Genomic DNA, 17,617 nt, shown 5'->3' with positions numbered 1-17,617 from the left:
TTGTTGGGTAGGATGTGGTAAGATCATGGCCATTGCCATTGTTAGGGAACAACAAAGGCAAAAACAATAGCAGCAGATTTAAAAACAAGCCAGTTGAGCCGTGCAATATCAATATTTTGCTTCTGTTGTTGTTTCTGGGTGTTTTTAAGCCGTCCCAGGCGCGACATGGTTAATGCTCAAGCGGGGCGGGCTATGGTAATCCGGCTTGTGGACTGGGAGTGGGATGGCTGATGTTTGGCTGAGGCACGGAGCGGCGTGTGCAGCACCTTGGACAGAGCCCACCCGGCGCCCGAGCACAGCCGAGCACAGCCGAGCACAGCCGAGCAGAGCCGAGCACTGCCGAGCACAGCCGAGCACTGCCGAGCACAGCCGAGCACAGCCCAGCGAGAGGCAACACCAGCGTCCCGACCGAGCAGCGCCACGGCGCAGATAGCACCCCCACACCGCACACCCCACACCCCCGTCTCGTCTGTGTTATTTCCGAGGCTCGATGAACAACAACTACAACAAAACAACGTCGGAAGTGTCCGTTAACACTTGTGGGGATTTTGTGTTTGTTGAAAGAAGCATCTTTCATTTTCGTTTCCTTTTTTTAATTAAGGGACATTCCCCAAAGTGATTTTAGAGACATCCTCACCTTGATGTAGAACCGAGCATCCCTAGATTGCAGGGACAGATAACAACGGTCCAGACAGTTATTTGATTCCATTGGGAAGAACGTCAACCTTTATAGTGATTTGCGACAAGTAAGTAGTCCTTATCTATAACAAAATGACTATAAACTACTGTAATTACGGAATTGCAAGAGAGGGAGCAATGCTTTCATGATTGTGCTGGTAATGTGAAGCGGTTTCTGTTTTGACATGTTTGTTTCTGTCTCTTTTACATTGCAATCCAGGCTGGCAGCGGGGTGCGTTGTGCGTTATTACGCGCTGGCGAGCGGCGCAGGAGAGGCTCTGCTCAGAACCGTGGACAGCAGCCGATACACTCGGCAGCGCAAGCCTTGGTAGATCAACATCAGCGCAATCGGATCTAAAAACACAAGAAAGAGGATTTAAAAGATCATTTTATTATTGTGCCTCTGGAAAACGGGATATATATATATATATATATATATATATATATAAATAAATAAACAAACAGACAGGGGAAAAAACCTCAGCATTTCAAATTAGGTGAGTATTTATTTGATTATTTTGTTGGTCCTATGTATTGTCTTTGCGTCCTCCTGTTTCTGTATCATGAAGGGTGTTTATTTCGATCCTAGTAGTCATGAAAACAGCCATAGGCAGGTAAGTCCACTGTATATGTATATGTGTCTGTTTTTTGTTTGTTTTTGAAGCACAATGCCTTATGTGTTGTTTATGGTTTATCGGTCTGATCTGTAAGCTATAGATGTTGGTAGAACAGTTTCATACGAAATCACTGGATTTTACCGGATGTACAGATGTTCTTATTTTTTGCTTATTTCATTTATGTATATATTCTCGCACTGGCGTTATTGTTTTTGATCATTATCGAATACAGATGTAATGAATCAATGAATACATAATGAGGAACAAAACAGCCTATGTACATTCGCCTTCAGTTTGCGGACATACCTAGTCAAAATGGCACATCTGTGGGTTTTACAGGGATTGCAGCCATTGTAAAGTACAGGCGACCTTATTTCACTAAACGCTTCGCCGTGCCGTGTTTACATTTTTGGCTTCCATTTTACTGCTAAGATGGATGGTAGTTATTTTTTTTTTGCCCCCATTTAAAATGGATGTATAAAATACACACATACATACATACATACATACATGCATACATATATACGTACATAGATATATAGATACATACATACATACATACATACATACATTGTTTTTTTATACTAGAAGCAGCCGCAGTGATAGTAATAATTACATTAATCATAATTGTAATAATAATAATAATAATTATATATATATATATATATATATATATATATATATATATATATATATATATATATATATATATACTGTATTATTATTATTATTATTTTAACAATAACAACAGTTGAACAAATCCTGGTCATGTAATACATAATTGAAAGCTATCTGCAGGGATAACATCAAGTTAACATATCCAGATGGGATGAATGGCGTCATAACCTATTAATAATAAATGGTGGATGGTTAAACAAAAGGCCCGAGTAATATCCAGCAAACAACAAATCATAATAATGTGGCATTCTCTCATGACACTAAGAATCGCACACATACGAATAAAACGCACACACCACACTATTGGAAGATGGATAAGACGCTCTCAGACATAATATACACTCACACATTAGTACGAGATACACAAAGGGATGACAAAATTAAAAGGAAATATTTCACGTTTTATGCTCTCTGTCTCTCGCTCTCTCTCTGTCACACACATAAACACATATATACAAGTAACAATCGGAATATAATTATAATTGATCTGTGTGATTGTGGCGCATTAACAAAAACATAGGATGCAAATCTGCATTACATTTACATATTATTACACTTGTTAATAATAATAATAATAATAATAATAATAATAATAATAACTATAACTGAAATGAGCCATGTTGTGTAAACAGCTCGCATTCCTCCGTTGTCCACCGTCCCCTGGCCAGTGCGGTGCGCGGAGCCTCTCATGCCGCTGACTGGCAGGGCGGCCAGGTGGGACGCAGCTCAGTTCGGGATGGAAAAAAGACTGATGTCTTATAATACTAAAGCTATTGTGGTAGTTTCCATTCAGATGCATTGTAATTAACACGACAGAGAGATGGGTGAATGTTAATTAGGCTCCGTTGTTCGTTTTCTAAAATATTATTTTTTATTGGTTTGTCGTACAAATATAGCTCTGGCGCCTTGGACGTACTGTGGAAAAAACGATTGGTATTTATAGATTTTTAAATTAAACTTTGATGTAAATGTAGTAGATGGATGCATCAGATGTTAGTGACTCTTCGTGCAAGAGGAGCATTTATCTATATTTAGCTCAGCAAAAGGTATATCCAATTCACCTCCCAAAAACCGCTTCACATTTACAAAACCACTTGTTTACAAACCAAAGGAAAATGGACGCTCTTGGAGATCGGCGTTTCAATTTCAATAGCGAAACACGACAACGTAAACGAAACATAAAATGCAACTGTGTCAGTTTGCAGTATTTTTTCTGATCTGGTAGGCTAGTAAGAATGTATGAAAATAAGATTGCTTGAAGGCCATTTAAACAATAACAATGCATTAGTGGATTACACAGACATAAGTGAAGTGAATATTTATATCCAGTTTATTTATTTATTCAAGTTCATTTAGAGTTTTCTATATACTGCTAGATATTAATGCACTCCCTTTTTTGTTGCTGTTTCCAGCAGGCTCATCTACCTCCAGTAAGTCCAGCAAGAACACAGAGAGAGAGAGAGAGAGAGAGAAAGAGAGAGCAGGAACTGCCTGCCTGGTGCAGCTGACAATACCCAACTCCACCGATACAGCCATTGCTCATCAGCCACCTTTCTTCTCTGTGAGTTGCGCACAGACAGCCTGCCCTCGGTTTGTTTCCTGCCAGCCTCGCTCCCACACAGACCCCGCTTGGATGCCTGAGAAGAGCCGGCCCTTGTAGCCAGGGTCTCAGGGCTCACAACACAGTAAGGCAGACCCTAACCCGACCCCGCACCCCTTTCTCGCATTCCCCTGCCAAACGAGGCGAGTGCCTCCGCCCACCCCCACCCCATTACCATGGGCACCGTGCTGTCCCTCTCCCCCAGCTACAGGAAAGCTGCTCTCTTTGAAGATGGACCAGCCACTGTGGGCCACTACACGGCAGTGCAGAACAGCAAAAATGCCAAGGACAAAAACCCCAAGAGGCACTCCATCATTTCTGTGCTGCCCTGGAAGAGAATTGTGGCTGTGTCGGCCAAGAAAAAGAGTTCCAAGAAGGTGCAGCCCAACAGCGCCTACCAGAACAATGTCACCCACCTTAACAATGAGAACCTGAAGAAGTCCCAGTCCTGTGCCAACCTCTCCACCTTTGCCCAGGACTCCTCCACACAGATCCCTGGTTCCAAGACCTCCAGCAATGTGGTCTCCTCCGTTAAGAAGGCCCCCCTGCCCAACTCCAACGTCGCACCCGGCACACCCAAGAGAGTCATCGTCCAGGCCTCCACCAGTGAGCTCCTGCGGTGCCTGGGTGAGTTCCTGTGCCGGCGGTGCTATCGGCTGAAGCATCTGTCACCCACAGACCCGGTGCTGTGGCTACGCAGCGTGGACCGCTCTCTGCTGCTCCAGGGCTGGCAGGACCAAGGCTTCATCACCCCGGCCAACGTGGTCTTCGTCTATATGCTGTGCCGGGATGTGGTGTCCTCTGAGGTGGCCACCGAGCACGAACTTCAGGCCGTGCTGCTCACCTGCCTCTACCTGTCCTACTCTTACATGGGCAATGAAATCTCCTACCCGCTCAAGCCCTTCCTGGTGGAGAGCTCCAAGGAGGCCTTCTGGGACCGCTGCCTGTCCATCATCAACCTGATGAGCGCCAAGATGCTGCAGATCAACTCTGACCCGCACTACTTCACCCAGGTCTTCGCCGACCTCAAGAACGAGAGCCAGAAGGAGGAGGAGAGGAGCCGACTCCTTATTGGTCTGGACCGGTGAGGGACTGGAGGAGAAGAGGGGATCTGTGGGAGTGGGCTCGGCAGATATATTTACTCATGTCTGGCATTTCTGAATATGGAGGAAGTAGAAAGGTGTAGGGTTGTTGTCCAGGTCCAAGTCGCAGTTTCAAACCAGATCCCCCAGAACAGCCTGTGTTTGAAATAACAGGCCCTATTCATAAAGCCCTAGCAAGGAAATAGGGGGAGGGAGAGGGAAGCTAATCCTAGGAAATGAGTCAGTATCCTTTGATAACCATCTGTCAAAGCAGGACACTTAAAGTTTAAAGAATATATTTGACCACAAATACGATTTTTTTAGGAAGATCAAAGCTGATTTTAGTTATGTAAATGGACTAAAGAACAGTAATGCTCTGAGGCTGTATTCAGGACAAGGGCTTTGAAAGAGTAAAACCATCTGAGGGCTCGTTTAGTTTTCCTTTCAGTATCCCTTTTATCAGCAGAGGACTTGTAGGGTGGCCCTTTGTAAGTGATGCCAGCTCTGCATATCATGAGGCATGAATGTTGATGACCAATTCCAGCTGTACACTTCTGTAAAGCCACTATGAACATGAACCATTTTTATACTCTGAACAAGAATGATTCTATGAAGATCTATTTGAGAAGATCTGAGATGTTTGGAAAAGGGTAAAGAAGAAGACGAGTTTAGAATTATGAGAGTTATATGTTCTTCTCTATCAAACCCCAAGTCTCAACTTTTTCTTTACAGGGAAGAAAGTTACCCAACACTAGACTACCTTAAGGTAGTGGAAGTTACTAGTGTGCTACTAATGAATTGTGCTTTGTGATGGGAGGATTGCCCAGCTGCACATGCATTGGAAGTCTAGAAGTCTAGTAGTATAGTACTATCAGGGTGAGATTTTGAGATAGTACAGGTCAGGGTTTACAGTTTAGCGGGGGACACAAACCACAGACCCCCGGCATCATTCACAAGAGTTGGATGCACACTTGAATTATCAGGCCAGGTTAAAGTCCAAGTATTCTGAACATGCAGAACATGTGGATCGGGGTTTGAATTTGCAGAGCTTGGACTCTGACAGTGAAATGCTAGACATGAGCACATTTTCTGTCACATTATGAAAAGAACAATAAAACATTGAAAAAGCAAAGAAGGAAAAGAAATCAACAGACAACAACAAAACAAGTAAACAAATAAATAAACATCAACAACTAAGGAGATGGTGTAGTCTTTCTGGCCAGTGAATGATTTCATCGCGCAGGATTATTTGCTTCACTGAGGGGTAGGCATCCAATTGACCTTTGTGACAAGGGATGGGAGGGACAGGAGGGCACCCGCTCCCTTGCACACAGACCGAGACAGTGAGCTCCCGTCTGCTTCTGCCCGCAGTGGTGTTTGATGATCAAGCCGGGGCAGCTGTGTGAACTGCCTGACTGCTGCTCTGTGTGAGTGTATGTGTGTGAGTCTACCAGTGCTAAAAGAGGGAAGAGAATATGGTGGGAGGGGGAGGGATGGGTGTCTTTTGTGGGAGTGAGAAAAGACTGTTAAGCACCTGGATTATAAAGGGAAATGAAAAGGGATCTTTGACACATTGAGGGTGTTAAGGCTGACCTACTTTATTTCCATCAGGAAGGACGAATAAGCTGTTCCCATCACAGGCTTGTAGCCATAGGAAAGGTTTTGGTTGGCGTTCATTTATTGCTGTACGTTTTATGTGTTGAGTCTACACTGCAACCCTTATTTTGATTGCAGAGGCCAGTAGAGATTGGCTGTATTTGTGGGCCACTTGTATCAACCCTCTGAAGTTGCGGTCACACTGTGTAGCTATGTTAGCTCCGTGCTGCAACTACAGTTGACTTGATTTGTTTAGTTCTTAAGAATCAATTTGTTTGCATTACATTTTGAATGGAATGATGGCCTTCCCCACTCTTACAATTTCTTTCCCCAGAAGCAAGGAAAGGCATGCTATCTGTCAGGACGTCTGTTATCAGGTTCTTATGGTACCTTAAGCAGTACTTAATAAAAAAAAAAGGACTTGATTGTAAACTCAGTGTGTGAGTGTTACAGGGATAACATGCATCCAGAATGTTAGATTCGAAGGGCTGAAGGCTAAGTAAAGTCTTTTTTCTTTCATGACAGGAAGTCTCAAGATTCATGTACTGTAGCTGCTGTTTTGTGCAGAGCCTCTGTTTCACTCAACCACAATCCAACCTCAAGGTCCTGAAATGGAACATGTGGATGCAACTCTAGTTCCATTAACTGATGGAAATGCAGTAGGTCCCAGATCACTCCAAAGGTCAGCTAAAAACTCTACTTCGGCAGTTCTTCAGCTAATATTTATTTACTTTTTTAAACTTTATTTATTTATTTATTTATTTATTTATTTATTCTTGGAAATCCCTGTATTGCCCAAGAGTTTGAATACCCCGAAGCTACCTGAAGAAAAACAGTACACATCGGATCTTGTCAAAAACAATCTTAAGACCCAGGCATAGTAGGGAAAAGACTGGGGCGTGCACATTGACGAGAATGAGGATAGTGGCTGATGGGCTAAAAGGTACTGGCTCCAGAGTTGAGGATAGGAGATTGCTCTGAAATGATCCCATTATATGTCTGAATGATACACCGCAAGATCAGAACAATAACCATGTTTATAGCAGCCAGACACACAACCAGGTCTTAAAGGTGTGGGATCTAAAAGCTTGGTTTGGGGGCCAATTGAAAATGAGTTGCTATGACAGCCAATCAGTAGGCCTTGGCTAGGTACATAATCCAATCACGTTAGCCAGGTTACACAGCCAATCAACAACTTTGAAGCCAAGCAATTCAAATCTAGCCAACTACAATGGCCAGTTACAAGCCAAAATCAATGAGTCAAAGCTAGAGTATGCAAATTGTGGAAGAGACGGGGAGCGATTTTTGTCTCACTTTAAAATTTGTGTCAAAGGCTCATCTTGAGTATATTTTGTATAATAATTGTTGTATAAAATGTAAAAAAAAAAAAAAAAAAAAGCCAAATGTTATGGGCAACAAGGTCTGACATCTTGTGGTAAAAATGCTTTCTCACATCTGCTTCAGCCGCACAGTGGGTGGGATGCTCCTGTAAAGAATATCTCTTTAAGAGAAAGTCGTTATGATCAAACTCATCTCAGAACTGCTGGATTTGTTTAAGCTCTAGTGTCATCAGTAGAGAAACATAGATGTGGCCTAGGTGTTTTGCTATAAAACAAAATGAAAAGTACTTATTCTTATAAATAAAAAATGTGAAGGTAGTAAGATAAACCTACACAACACTAGTGACATCAATGGTTTGTGACAGCCAATCGTTATGAAGCAGCCAAAGTCATTGCACTGTTGCTATTGGTTGGTAGTTCTGGTTGCATTCAATCAGTGGAAATGATTGGCTGCACGGGCACACCTAATCTTGGAGATTCTTGTACTAGCGCCACACTCATGCTCCCGAGTCTCTCCAGATAAGGCTGTTGTGGCATCTCCCTTCCATTCAGATTTACAATGAGAAAATTGAAGAACAGTATGGGGATTTTGCCGTCACTACTGCTGATACTCAGTTATAAGAATTCAGAGTGACTAAGAATTTAAAAGGAAGTTTTGCTATTTTAAAAAAAGAAAATGTTTTTAAAGAATGATTTGCCCGCTTTCAATCACATTACCTGTGATATTGTGCATGCTTTTCTTGAGTATTTGTGTCTTTGAATTTTCTTTCCGGAAATGAAAAATGGCTACAAATATATGCACACTCCATTTCTGTGTTCTGTGCTGAATTTTCATTCAAAGAGATCTGTCTCTGGATGCTTAATCTATGTTCTTTTTTGTTTTTTATTGGTTGTTAAAAAAAAAAAAAATACAAACACCGGACATGCTATGTACTGTACATCAGGTGGCGCTATGCCCTATGCAGGCAAAAGCAGCTTCCTGCTCAACAAGACTGAGGGATGTTCTTCAGTTTGTCAGCTCTCTGTCATGCACAAGAAGTAACCCTGCGCCTGGATTTCTTGTAGGAATAACAACGAACATATAAGGCAATGGTTGAAGGTTTTCTGTTGTCCACTACAATACGAAAATGCACCTTGGCAAACTGACATACGCTGTAAGGACTGCAGGGGACGGGGGCATGGGATCAGGGGTCAGAGCCCCTCTCCTTAAATGTCTGGCTACCCTGATTCACTGAAATGTGCCATTTTTTTCACTTGCAACACTAAGTAGTTGTTTGAAAATGCTAAAAGAAAAAAAAAAAAGAAAAAAAAAGTAATTGTTCTTTTTCTTTATCTTTTTTGTGTAACTTGTTAGGTAAATCTTTGTTGAACAAAACAGTGTTATTAGAACTGGGAGAGAGGATGCATCTTCTCTTTAGCTGCGTATGTATGTGTGTGTGTGAGATAGAGAGAGAGAGAGTGTGTGTGTTTGTACAAAAGAATGTGAGTTTGTTATTTTATGGGGGCTGGGAAGGGAGGAGGAAGGAGGTGGTTGGTGGTGTTGGGGGGGCATTTGGAAGTCTAGTTGGTGGGAGGGTGGGGGGGCGGGGGTAGGGTGTTGAACTGTTACGACTGTATGTTTGAAAAAAAAGAAAAAGCCGTTGCTGTAAATTTAACTTTTTTTGGTTTTGGGTTTTGTTTCTGCTTATTTTTATTTATTTTTGTACTGTGATGGAAAAAAATAAAATGCACTGATCGTTCATGACGCACAAAAGGGTGTCCCGTTGTCTGCGTCTTCACTGCCTGCTCTAGCATCGAGTCTGGTGTCTTGAAAGCTCTCGAAGGTCTCCACCGTCGCCGAAAAGGAACGCACTTTCATTTGTGACGGCATGTGTAGCAAAAGCAGGTGATGTCACACCATACAGGGGCTCACACAAACCAGCGATAAAGACAATGTTTCACACTGAATTGTGTAGAAGAACGGTCATTCTCTCCTAATATGACAGAAATGCCCTTCTTCACAGCCTCCCAACTCCGCTGCGTTCATTTGCAGTGCAGGGAGGCCTTTCAGAACATCTCAGATGGCACAGTGTAAATTGAATTCTCAGCACCATGTGCAAGAAACAACTGATAATGAGTCGGCATCAGCGTTCCAGGTGTTACAGCTGTTGGGCAGGAAAGTTGGGATGACAGGAGTTTGTTGACATTCTGGAAGTCAACTTAAGAGCTTAGTGCTAGAGCATATGCCACATATACCTTGTAAGCATACATGGGTATGAATCAAGTTAAAGATTCAACTCTTTTCTGTATGTCCAAAGCAATGCAGCGTTCTTAAAGCCCTTTATCAATGCGTATCAATGTTCAAATATGATATATTTTTTTCAAACTTGTCAATCACCTTCTTGACTGAGCTAGCCTTCTCCCTGATTGCACAGCCCATTTATTATTTCTCCCTCGGTCTGTAAGCCCGGACAGCCCAGTCCTGTCTGAACCTTTCCGTGGCGATGACCCAAACAAGTGTCCTCCCCTCACACTGCAGATGATCCTCTTTACACCCAGAGAGCCAAAACATCACAAGAGCTTTAACTTAGCAAAACCTGCACCCATTACCTCAGTAATCTCTAGCCATTACTTATAGCAGTTTATTTATTTAGGCTACCTATAATATCAGTGACAATGGTAATGCCTGGGGGCAGTTAGGAAGAGTAAATCAGGATTGAAACAACATATGGAATAAAAATGCAAGACAGCTCCCAGACTGTTAATGGAAGCCCGAGAGTGCAGATATCAAAACTGAAAGATATTTATAGTGTCCCATTGTGGGATTGGCATTTGGAGAAAAAGCGAGCCGCCACTATTCACAGTTCCTATGCTGCATTACTGCAGTACTGTTCCCCATGCTCTGAATGGTGCACCACTTGAGATACTGTATCCCCATCCACACTGGCTTGAGAAGACACCCCCAGCCCTGCCTAGCAAACAGGAGGCAATATCTTGGTTTCCCTACATGGGACTCTGTCCTGTGCCGGTTCCCTGGCACACGCACATCTGTGTCTCGGCCATTCGTGCCAGCTGGCATGGTTAACAGCTTCCGTATTCAATCTGTGGTTAGGGTAAACAGATACATATATATTTAAATGCTTTCATTTCACAAAAAATGCGTCACGATTTGTATGCCTACAGCACTCAACTATGCCTCTTTGCGTGAGTCACACATTAAATGAAAAGCAACGTGGTGAGCCTTGCCGTGTGTCAACGAAACCTGGAAGACGTGGCAGTATCAGTGCTGGCTTCATAGACTCCTCCCCGCAGAACGGGCACCACATGGAAACCGGTAGCAAAAACGAAGCTTGGTCCCGAGACATTAGGAGTACAGGTACAGACACAGGGGACAGGATCTCATGTAAAAGTATATGGCAATGCCTCGGCTCAGTGGTAAAAGGGTGGATTTTACAGGTTGTTTGGGAGATACCAGCCAAAACAAATCTCACACCCACCCCAAAGAGAGACAAAAAAAGAAAAGCAGAGGGGACAGTTCGAGGTGCATCAGCGGAGAATTTACTGTATTTCCTTCAATGACACAAGAAAAACAATCCTGCATCAACATGGCAATGAACAGAAAGGACAAGAACTTCAGGAACACAGAGACACAAATACCTTTAAAAATCAAATACAATAACAGTAACACAATGATTAAAAAAATACAATTAAATGACATCACACAACATTGGTCTTTTAAGGGGTCGTAAACACAATTATATAGAACATGATCTGGTATTCCACAATTCAACTCAATCAAACTTTCAATAACATACATTATATCATTATATATATTTAAAAAATATTCAGGCACATTACACTAACATATATATATATATATATATATATATATATATACATATACATATACATATACATACATACATACACACACACACACACACACATATACATACATACATGTTTATTTCCCTTTAGTGTTTAACCTGCAATTAAAAGCATGTTGATTCCATGCAACAGAATGTAGTTTGCACATACCTACAGCTGTCTCCCAAATAGGATGCTGCGCTAAGATTAATTACATAAGACCGTGATTCATCCTTTAAGACACTTAGACAAGACAAAAGGCAGGAAGCACAGTCCGTAATTAAAACTGTGGGCGAACCCCTCTCCCATCTCTCGACAAACAGCAACACCAAGAATGCAGCAGAAGAGCTCCCCGGTAAAGATCAATGAGAGCGGAATTTCTCACAGAGCCTTCCTTCCTCTCACTCTGATTCAGAAATTAGTACATCAAGGATGTTTTCAGATCTGGATTAAAACATATATTCAAGGTCTGTTACAAGCTTGTTTTTAATCTATAATCTTATATTACTGACTAACAAATATATTAATTTATAAATAGATCACCAATTTTAAGGCCTGTGAGCAGTGATAAAATGCAAATGTTACATTTTGCTTTGTAACACTATACTGGAGAGCCCTTATTTTGCATTCAGGTTACTAAGAAAATAAGCAATGTGATTTCAGTCAGTCTTTGGATGTGGCAAATCAAATCATTGGCAAGTTTTTCAAATCCCTGTCTTTTCACAAAATAAAGACAGACACAGCACCAATGAAACCCCATTTCTACCAAATACTTTCAACTTTAACTTCTATATCTATCTATACACCAGGGATACTGCTAGATATTATTAAAATTACAAAAATGTATGTACTTTTGATTATGGCAGTAAGTTTTGTCCAGGTCAAAGGCTGTCAACAGACAGTTACAGGTGCTGCACAGTTATTTTCCTGCAGTGAAGCTGAAATCATACAGTGATTCACTACTGGCCTAAACTGGACTTGAAACTACACCCTTGGATCTGAAAGAATAAAGATGCACAGAGCACAGGTACCCACAGAAAGTGTTTTCTGATGCAGTTGCCTTGACAACAGCATCTACAGGTTCCGCAGGTCAAGATTTTGAATTGTATTAAATTCTAATGGATTAAAACGTTGGCAATTTGTTTTTTAAAAGAAGTGTTTGATAACAGTTATGCTCGCGTGCGACTCACTCTGCCCTCTCTCGATGATGCCAGATCACTTTTGGAGAGTCTAGAGTATTGAGTCTGACAATCAATACATTTCAAGGAAGAGAAAGTCTTACGCCATAGAGACTGCAGATTTGGGTTTTTCCCCAGCTAGCAGGCTCATTCCCTACTGAAGTCTGTGATGCAGCTGGGATTGGGGTTGTGACTTGTTCACCTGTCTAACACGGTGTGTCACAATCACACACTGCGTTACCGGAGGAGTGGGCCAGTGCAGCAGAACACATATGAAAGCATACCCTGGTATAGAAGCAGTATAATTTTACACTTTATTGTGCAGTGTTTCACATTGCTCTGATAGTTATTTTACCATGCACGAGACTAGGAATAAAACAAGATTTAACATGGGACAATTTAATGAGTTTTAAATATTGACAGCACAGGCCAGACAGGTAGCACCCACTCCGGACAGTTTTACTCTCATTTGCCTTATATATCCTTATGCATTTCTGTAGTTCTGTAATGTTGCTACATTCTGAATGTTTTGACTGTTATGTGATGACTTTTGTTCAGTTGCAGTTGAGGGACACAGGTGGAAAATTACACCTTGACCAGTTTTAGGTTTGAGAAGTTAGGACCTAGGACAACCAGTCTTACAATGCTTGTGTTCCTTCACAAAGCCAGTGCCCTGAAATGGGAATTAAGTACTCTATGATCGACACTATGTGCTGTAAACCACTGCCTCTTGACATACAGACGCACATCTTGACCAGCTGAAGAACAGACCTGTGTGTGAAATATCTGCCTCTTGAAGTAAGAGAGAGAACCAGAGTGATCCACACTAGTCAACACGGAGTCTGCGACAATAGCTGTACCTGATCTGAAAATGTTTTTTTTATTTTTTTTCCAATAAATTATAAATTTGTCATGAACAGGAGTTTGGCACATTCTCTTATTTGTTAGAATCATAAACTAGGCCATGCACTTTGGGAGTTGCTTTTCAAAGCTCCTCGACACAGCTAGAGAAAATCTGAGTCAATATATTTGTACGTTACAGAGATCTGCATCGCCACATTAGACGCGCAAAGGATCAAAAAGAGATGGGGAGTTTACGAATTAAGGCCATATACCCAAGAACCAAAGCGGATTCGCAATTAATAAAAACGATAAAAGCGTGCTAGGGCTAGGCCCCACCCACACTGTCTGAGGAGCAGTCTTTCATTGGACACAAATTAGCTTAGCAAATAAAGTGTAAAATGTTGGCTCTCCTGTCACTCCACTGACGAGTCCAAATCTTAAGCGAAATCGAATTGCCTGTGCTTGTTCAGAGATATGCCTTCAGGGAAAAGTTTTTATTTATGTGTTTTACAGCTTTGATAGCCACATTTTAATATCAGATCACTCTTGGTGATTAAACAAACTAAAACTGCCGTACGGTATCACTTTTCTCAACGAGACGGCGGCACAACAATTTTTCAAGTCTTGGGAACAACAGGGGGGAAAAAATAAAAGAAATAAACAAAAGATGTACCCCTCCAAAGCCATCACAGCCTCTAGCAGCATCAGTATCTCTCTGTTGCTTCCTTGTCCGTCTCTGCACTCACAGAGAATACATAATGAATTTCACACACATGAGAGACACAGAACTGAGGTCTTAAATTTTGTAGGAAAAGTTTTTTTAAATTGCATAGAGTAAAAAACATGGATACATACACACGTCGTTGGCTCTTGCATGTTATCATGTTAGGCGGAAGAAAAATCTATGCATTGGAAACGACCTCCTGACCAACACTTTTTGGACAGGAAGCCTTACCTGAATTGGATGACTGGTCTAAGAGGCAGCCGTTCTCAACTGAATTTATTGCACGTCTGTTAAATGCAACACAGTGACCTAATTCAGGCTAATTAGGAGCTGAAGTGTGGCTAATGGGCAATAAACTCCAACTCACCCACCCATAGTTTGTCAGCTCTGCCAAATGCATCCATTACACAGTAGTATTGCTCTTTTACAGTGGACCTGCTAATTAAAATCAATAGCGTGTATCTGGAGAAAGGGGATTGTCTATTGAGGCCAAATGAGATCATTAACAGAGAAGATGGCTGACGGGAACTGGGGGCCCACAAACACAGGCTCTGTTCAAACTTTGCAAACTGCGGGGGGATTCTCAAGAGAGCTGCAGTTCAAGGTGTAGAAATGTATTGTTGACTTAATGTGAAAGACTTCTTCTAACACTACATGGATTTGAATAATGTGAATCTTTGAAAAGTGAAACTGAACTTATTGCAGTGCTTATATAGGGAAGTATGTATATACAGTGTTCAGATTATATATATGTATGCATAAATAAAATACAAAATTAGATAATAAAAAATACCTATTTTGTGCCTTAGCATAAATTAAGAGATTTTTTTTCATTTTACCTATTGCTCTAAGAAGCAATTTCTCAACATTATGATACGCTCAGCATATCCTTTTGGACATTAAAAACAATCTGAGTTCATTCATGTATATTTGTGTGGCTGGGAGTCTTCAACAACAGTAGATACTGGTGTTAGACCTGCCAGAAGCCCTTCAGGCAGTAAATGTGCACTGAATATGACAGCAGCACAGTATAAAAGACTGCCGACAGGGCACATCCCAAACTGAAAGCAGATGGAATTGATACTCACAGGAAGACACCTGGTCCCCTGCACAGTACTGTGAGGAGTGACTGGGTGTGCATCACAATACAGATCTTTGGTTTTCGATCTGGCTACCAGACCTGTGACTACAGACAAGGGCTCCACGGGGCCTGAGAAAGCATCAAGCCATGCTACCTTTCAAAATTGTTTTTGGTGTATCAAAAGTTACAAATTAAATCCCTGTCTGCACATGCTGTGTGTTAGGAGTCTATGCTGTACAAAAGTAAAAGGGTGTGCAACAAATAATGGGAAACTAGGCATTTTATATCTATATCATATTATATTACATATTTATTCCCCGTATGTCCTACATATAAATACAAACCATAGATTGACTATGGGATGTTAGGAAATCATAATAATAATGTCAATCTTTGCTCATAATTCTTAATATAATTGCTTATGAGGGCCCTATCAAGATTAATGCAGTGTAGTTGTATATAATTTGATATGGAGAGAGCCATAGACCTAGATTATAAAGGCTATTGATGTTGATTTTTAAATATATGATTTTGCTTTGATTATTTTTATTTCAGGGTGAGAGTGGGATGGGAAGTGTTCAGGCAGGGACAGAGGAAAGTGAGTCTCAATCTATACCTCAAGTCTGTTTTTCCTAACCTGCAAAGGTCTTAAAGATATTGATTAGTGATTGGATTATAGAGTCATTAAATCATGCCAGACCCACCCAGGACAACACATAGTTCATTACATTACTCAGGGAAATTTTGTTATGTTATTGGCATCACTGAGGAAAATCCATCAATAATCTGACTAATTGTACTATTTATACAATGAAAAATATTTGCCACCCATTCCACTTCCTTAAGGACACCACACAGGGCAGAAACCAATCAAATGGCTCTGGTTGTGGCCCTGCACTAAAATCCACCAGTCAAGGAGGTTTTCCCCACCCTATATGTCCTGGCAAAACACCCTGCAGGCTCCATCCCTTCAGTTGCCTGGCACTGACAGGATGTAGCCTGAATGGCTCTTGGTGAAATCTGGCTGCGATTGGTTGATCTTGGCCTCAATGACGACGGTGCACTTCCTGCCATGCATGCTGCATTGGATGGGGCTGGCAACGTTCAGCTGCAGCTTCCGCTTCTCACTGGGCAGAGACAGAGACAAACAATGAGTCAGAGGGATTGAGTCAGACATTTAAAAAGAAAGTTATAATAAAAAACTGGTTTCACAAGATGCTGAATCTAAATATCTTTCTAATACAGACCCATTTGAAGGTCAAGGCTTGCCCACCTTAATAAGGTCAGAGGTCAAAGGGCATCAATGCCTCTTAATGTGACTCCTATATTTGAACCATCAACTGTCAAACCCATATTTACTTTCTGCTGCATGTGATGTGTTATGCTGCCTGCTTACAGAATACTATCAGACAATGAGGGGGGTGAGAGGAAAAGTGACCACAAAATTCTGAGTGACACTGGCGAGTAATTTTAAGTCTCACTCCTGCCTACGTCTCGAGCGCAATGCTGTCTCTAAGGAAGACCCAATGAATGTAAAGTGCAGAGCTGGCGAACACAGCCTCACAGGGAGCAGACTCAGCTGCTCGGCACTGCCCACAGTGCCTCCCCCTCTCCACATCCACCACCGAGTGTGCCCTGGCTCACAAACGGGCACAGGTGGTGGCATGAGTCCTTTGGCTGCCTCTCCTCGCAACCCTCAATGCCACCCCCCTGTAGGGAAGTGCTGATCAAAGGATTGCTTTGTGCGTCTACAGGCTGCAGTTAGCAAAATCAGCACTACAGAGTCAGGAAAAGGCGGACAGGTGGATATTCCCAAGAAGAGGATACCAGGATGCATAAGGGATGTATACCCAAATAACTGCCAACTTGCAATGAAGATGGGTTTTTTTTGGTCAAATTGGTCATTTTTAACTTGAAAAATAGATCTTCAGAGTCTTTCATAGTTCTGGTTACTGATGAGGGATTGAAAAAGGGATTGCATTTCTTGCAGATCCTGTTTGCATACACAATCTTTGGTAACAATGTTGTTTTTCAGCCCACCTCATCAGGCACCCAATCTGACAACTTGTCCTTGCCCGTGTTACATGAGCACTGAGCCTTGACTAGGAGATGGTGAGAAGTGCCACAGTCATTTCCTATCAAGGTCACAGCAACAACTGTCACGCTGGCATAAACACATACAGTTTCTTTTTTTCAGTGTTTTCAGAAATCTGGACAATCTGCTCATTTTATATATTTTAATTATTTTATTACATTTGTTTTACACTAATAAAAAAGTAAATGTTTTTTACTGCAAAATAAATTACATTCACTTTATCCATAATTTGCTTTAATTGTGTGTGTGTGTGTGAGAG

The 17,617-nt window shown here is 41.6% G+C and overlaps 2 protein-coding genes across 2 annotated transcripts in view; one reads left to right on the top strand and one right to left on the bottom strand.

Moving 5' to 3' along the window:
- The first annotated feature begins 463 nt into the window (after window positions 1–463).
- On the top strand, window positions 464–9,103 carry cdk5r1b (cyclin dependent kinase 5, regulatory subunit 1b (p35)). The gene is made up of 3 exons (XM_066698686.1): window positions 464–746; window positions 899–1,175; window positions 3,386–9,103. Exon 3 carries the CDS (start codon window positions 3,750–3,752, stop codon window positions 4,659–4,661), a length of 912 nt encoding a protein of 303 aa, XP_066554783.1. The 5' UTR covers window positions 464–746; window positions 899–1,175; window positions 3,386–3,749; the 3' UTR covers window positions 4,662–9,103.
- A 2,002-nt stretch (window positions 9,104–11,105) lies between these two features.
- Window positions 11,106–17,617, bottom strand: part of myo1d (myosin 1D) — a 68,604-nt gene continuing 62,092 nt past the window's right edge. The window contains exon 22 of the mRNA XM_066698685.1: window positions 11,106–16,390. Within this exon, the coding sequence (XP_066554782.1) occupies window positions 16,234–16,390 (157 nt within the window). The 3' untranslated portion in view covers window positions 11,106–16,233. The remainder of the gene's footprint in view (window positions 16,391–17,617) is intronic.

Source organism: Amia ocellicauda, chromosome 3 (genome assembly GCF_036373705.1).
Source record: "Amia ocellicauda isolate fAmiCal2 chromosome 3, fAmiCal2.hap1, whole genome shotgun sequence".
NCBI lineage: Eukaryota > Metazoa > Chordata > Actinopteri > Amiiformes > Amiidae > Amia > Amia ocellicauda.
Note: the sequence above shows the minus strand (reverse complement) of the source record. Positions and strands in the feature narration are given on the sequence as shown.

Bases quoted from the DNA above. Each gene is read 5' to 3' on its own strand.
- cdk5r1b (XM_066698686.1), top strand. From the start codon at position 3,750: ATGGGCACCGTGCTGTCCCTCTCCCCCAGCTACAGGAAAGCTGCTCTC.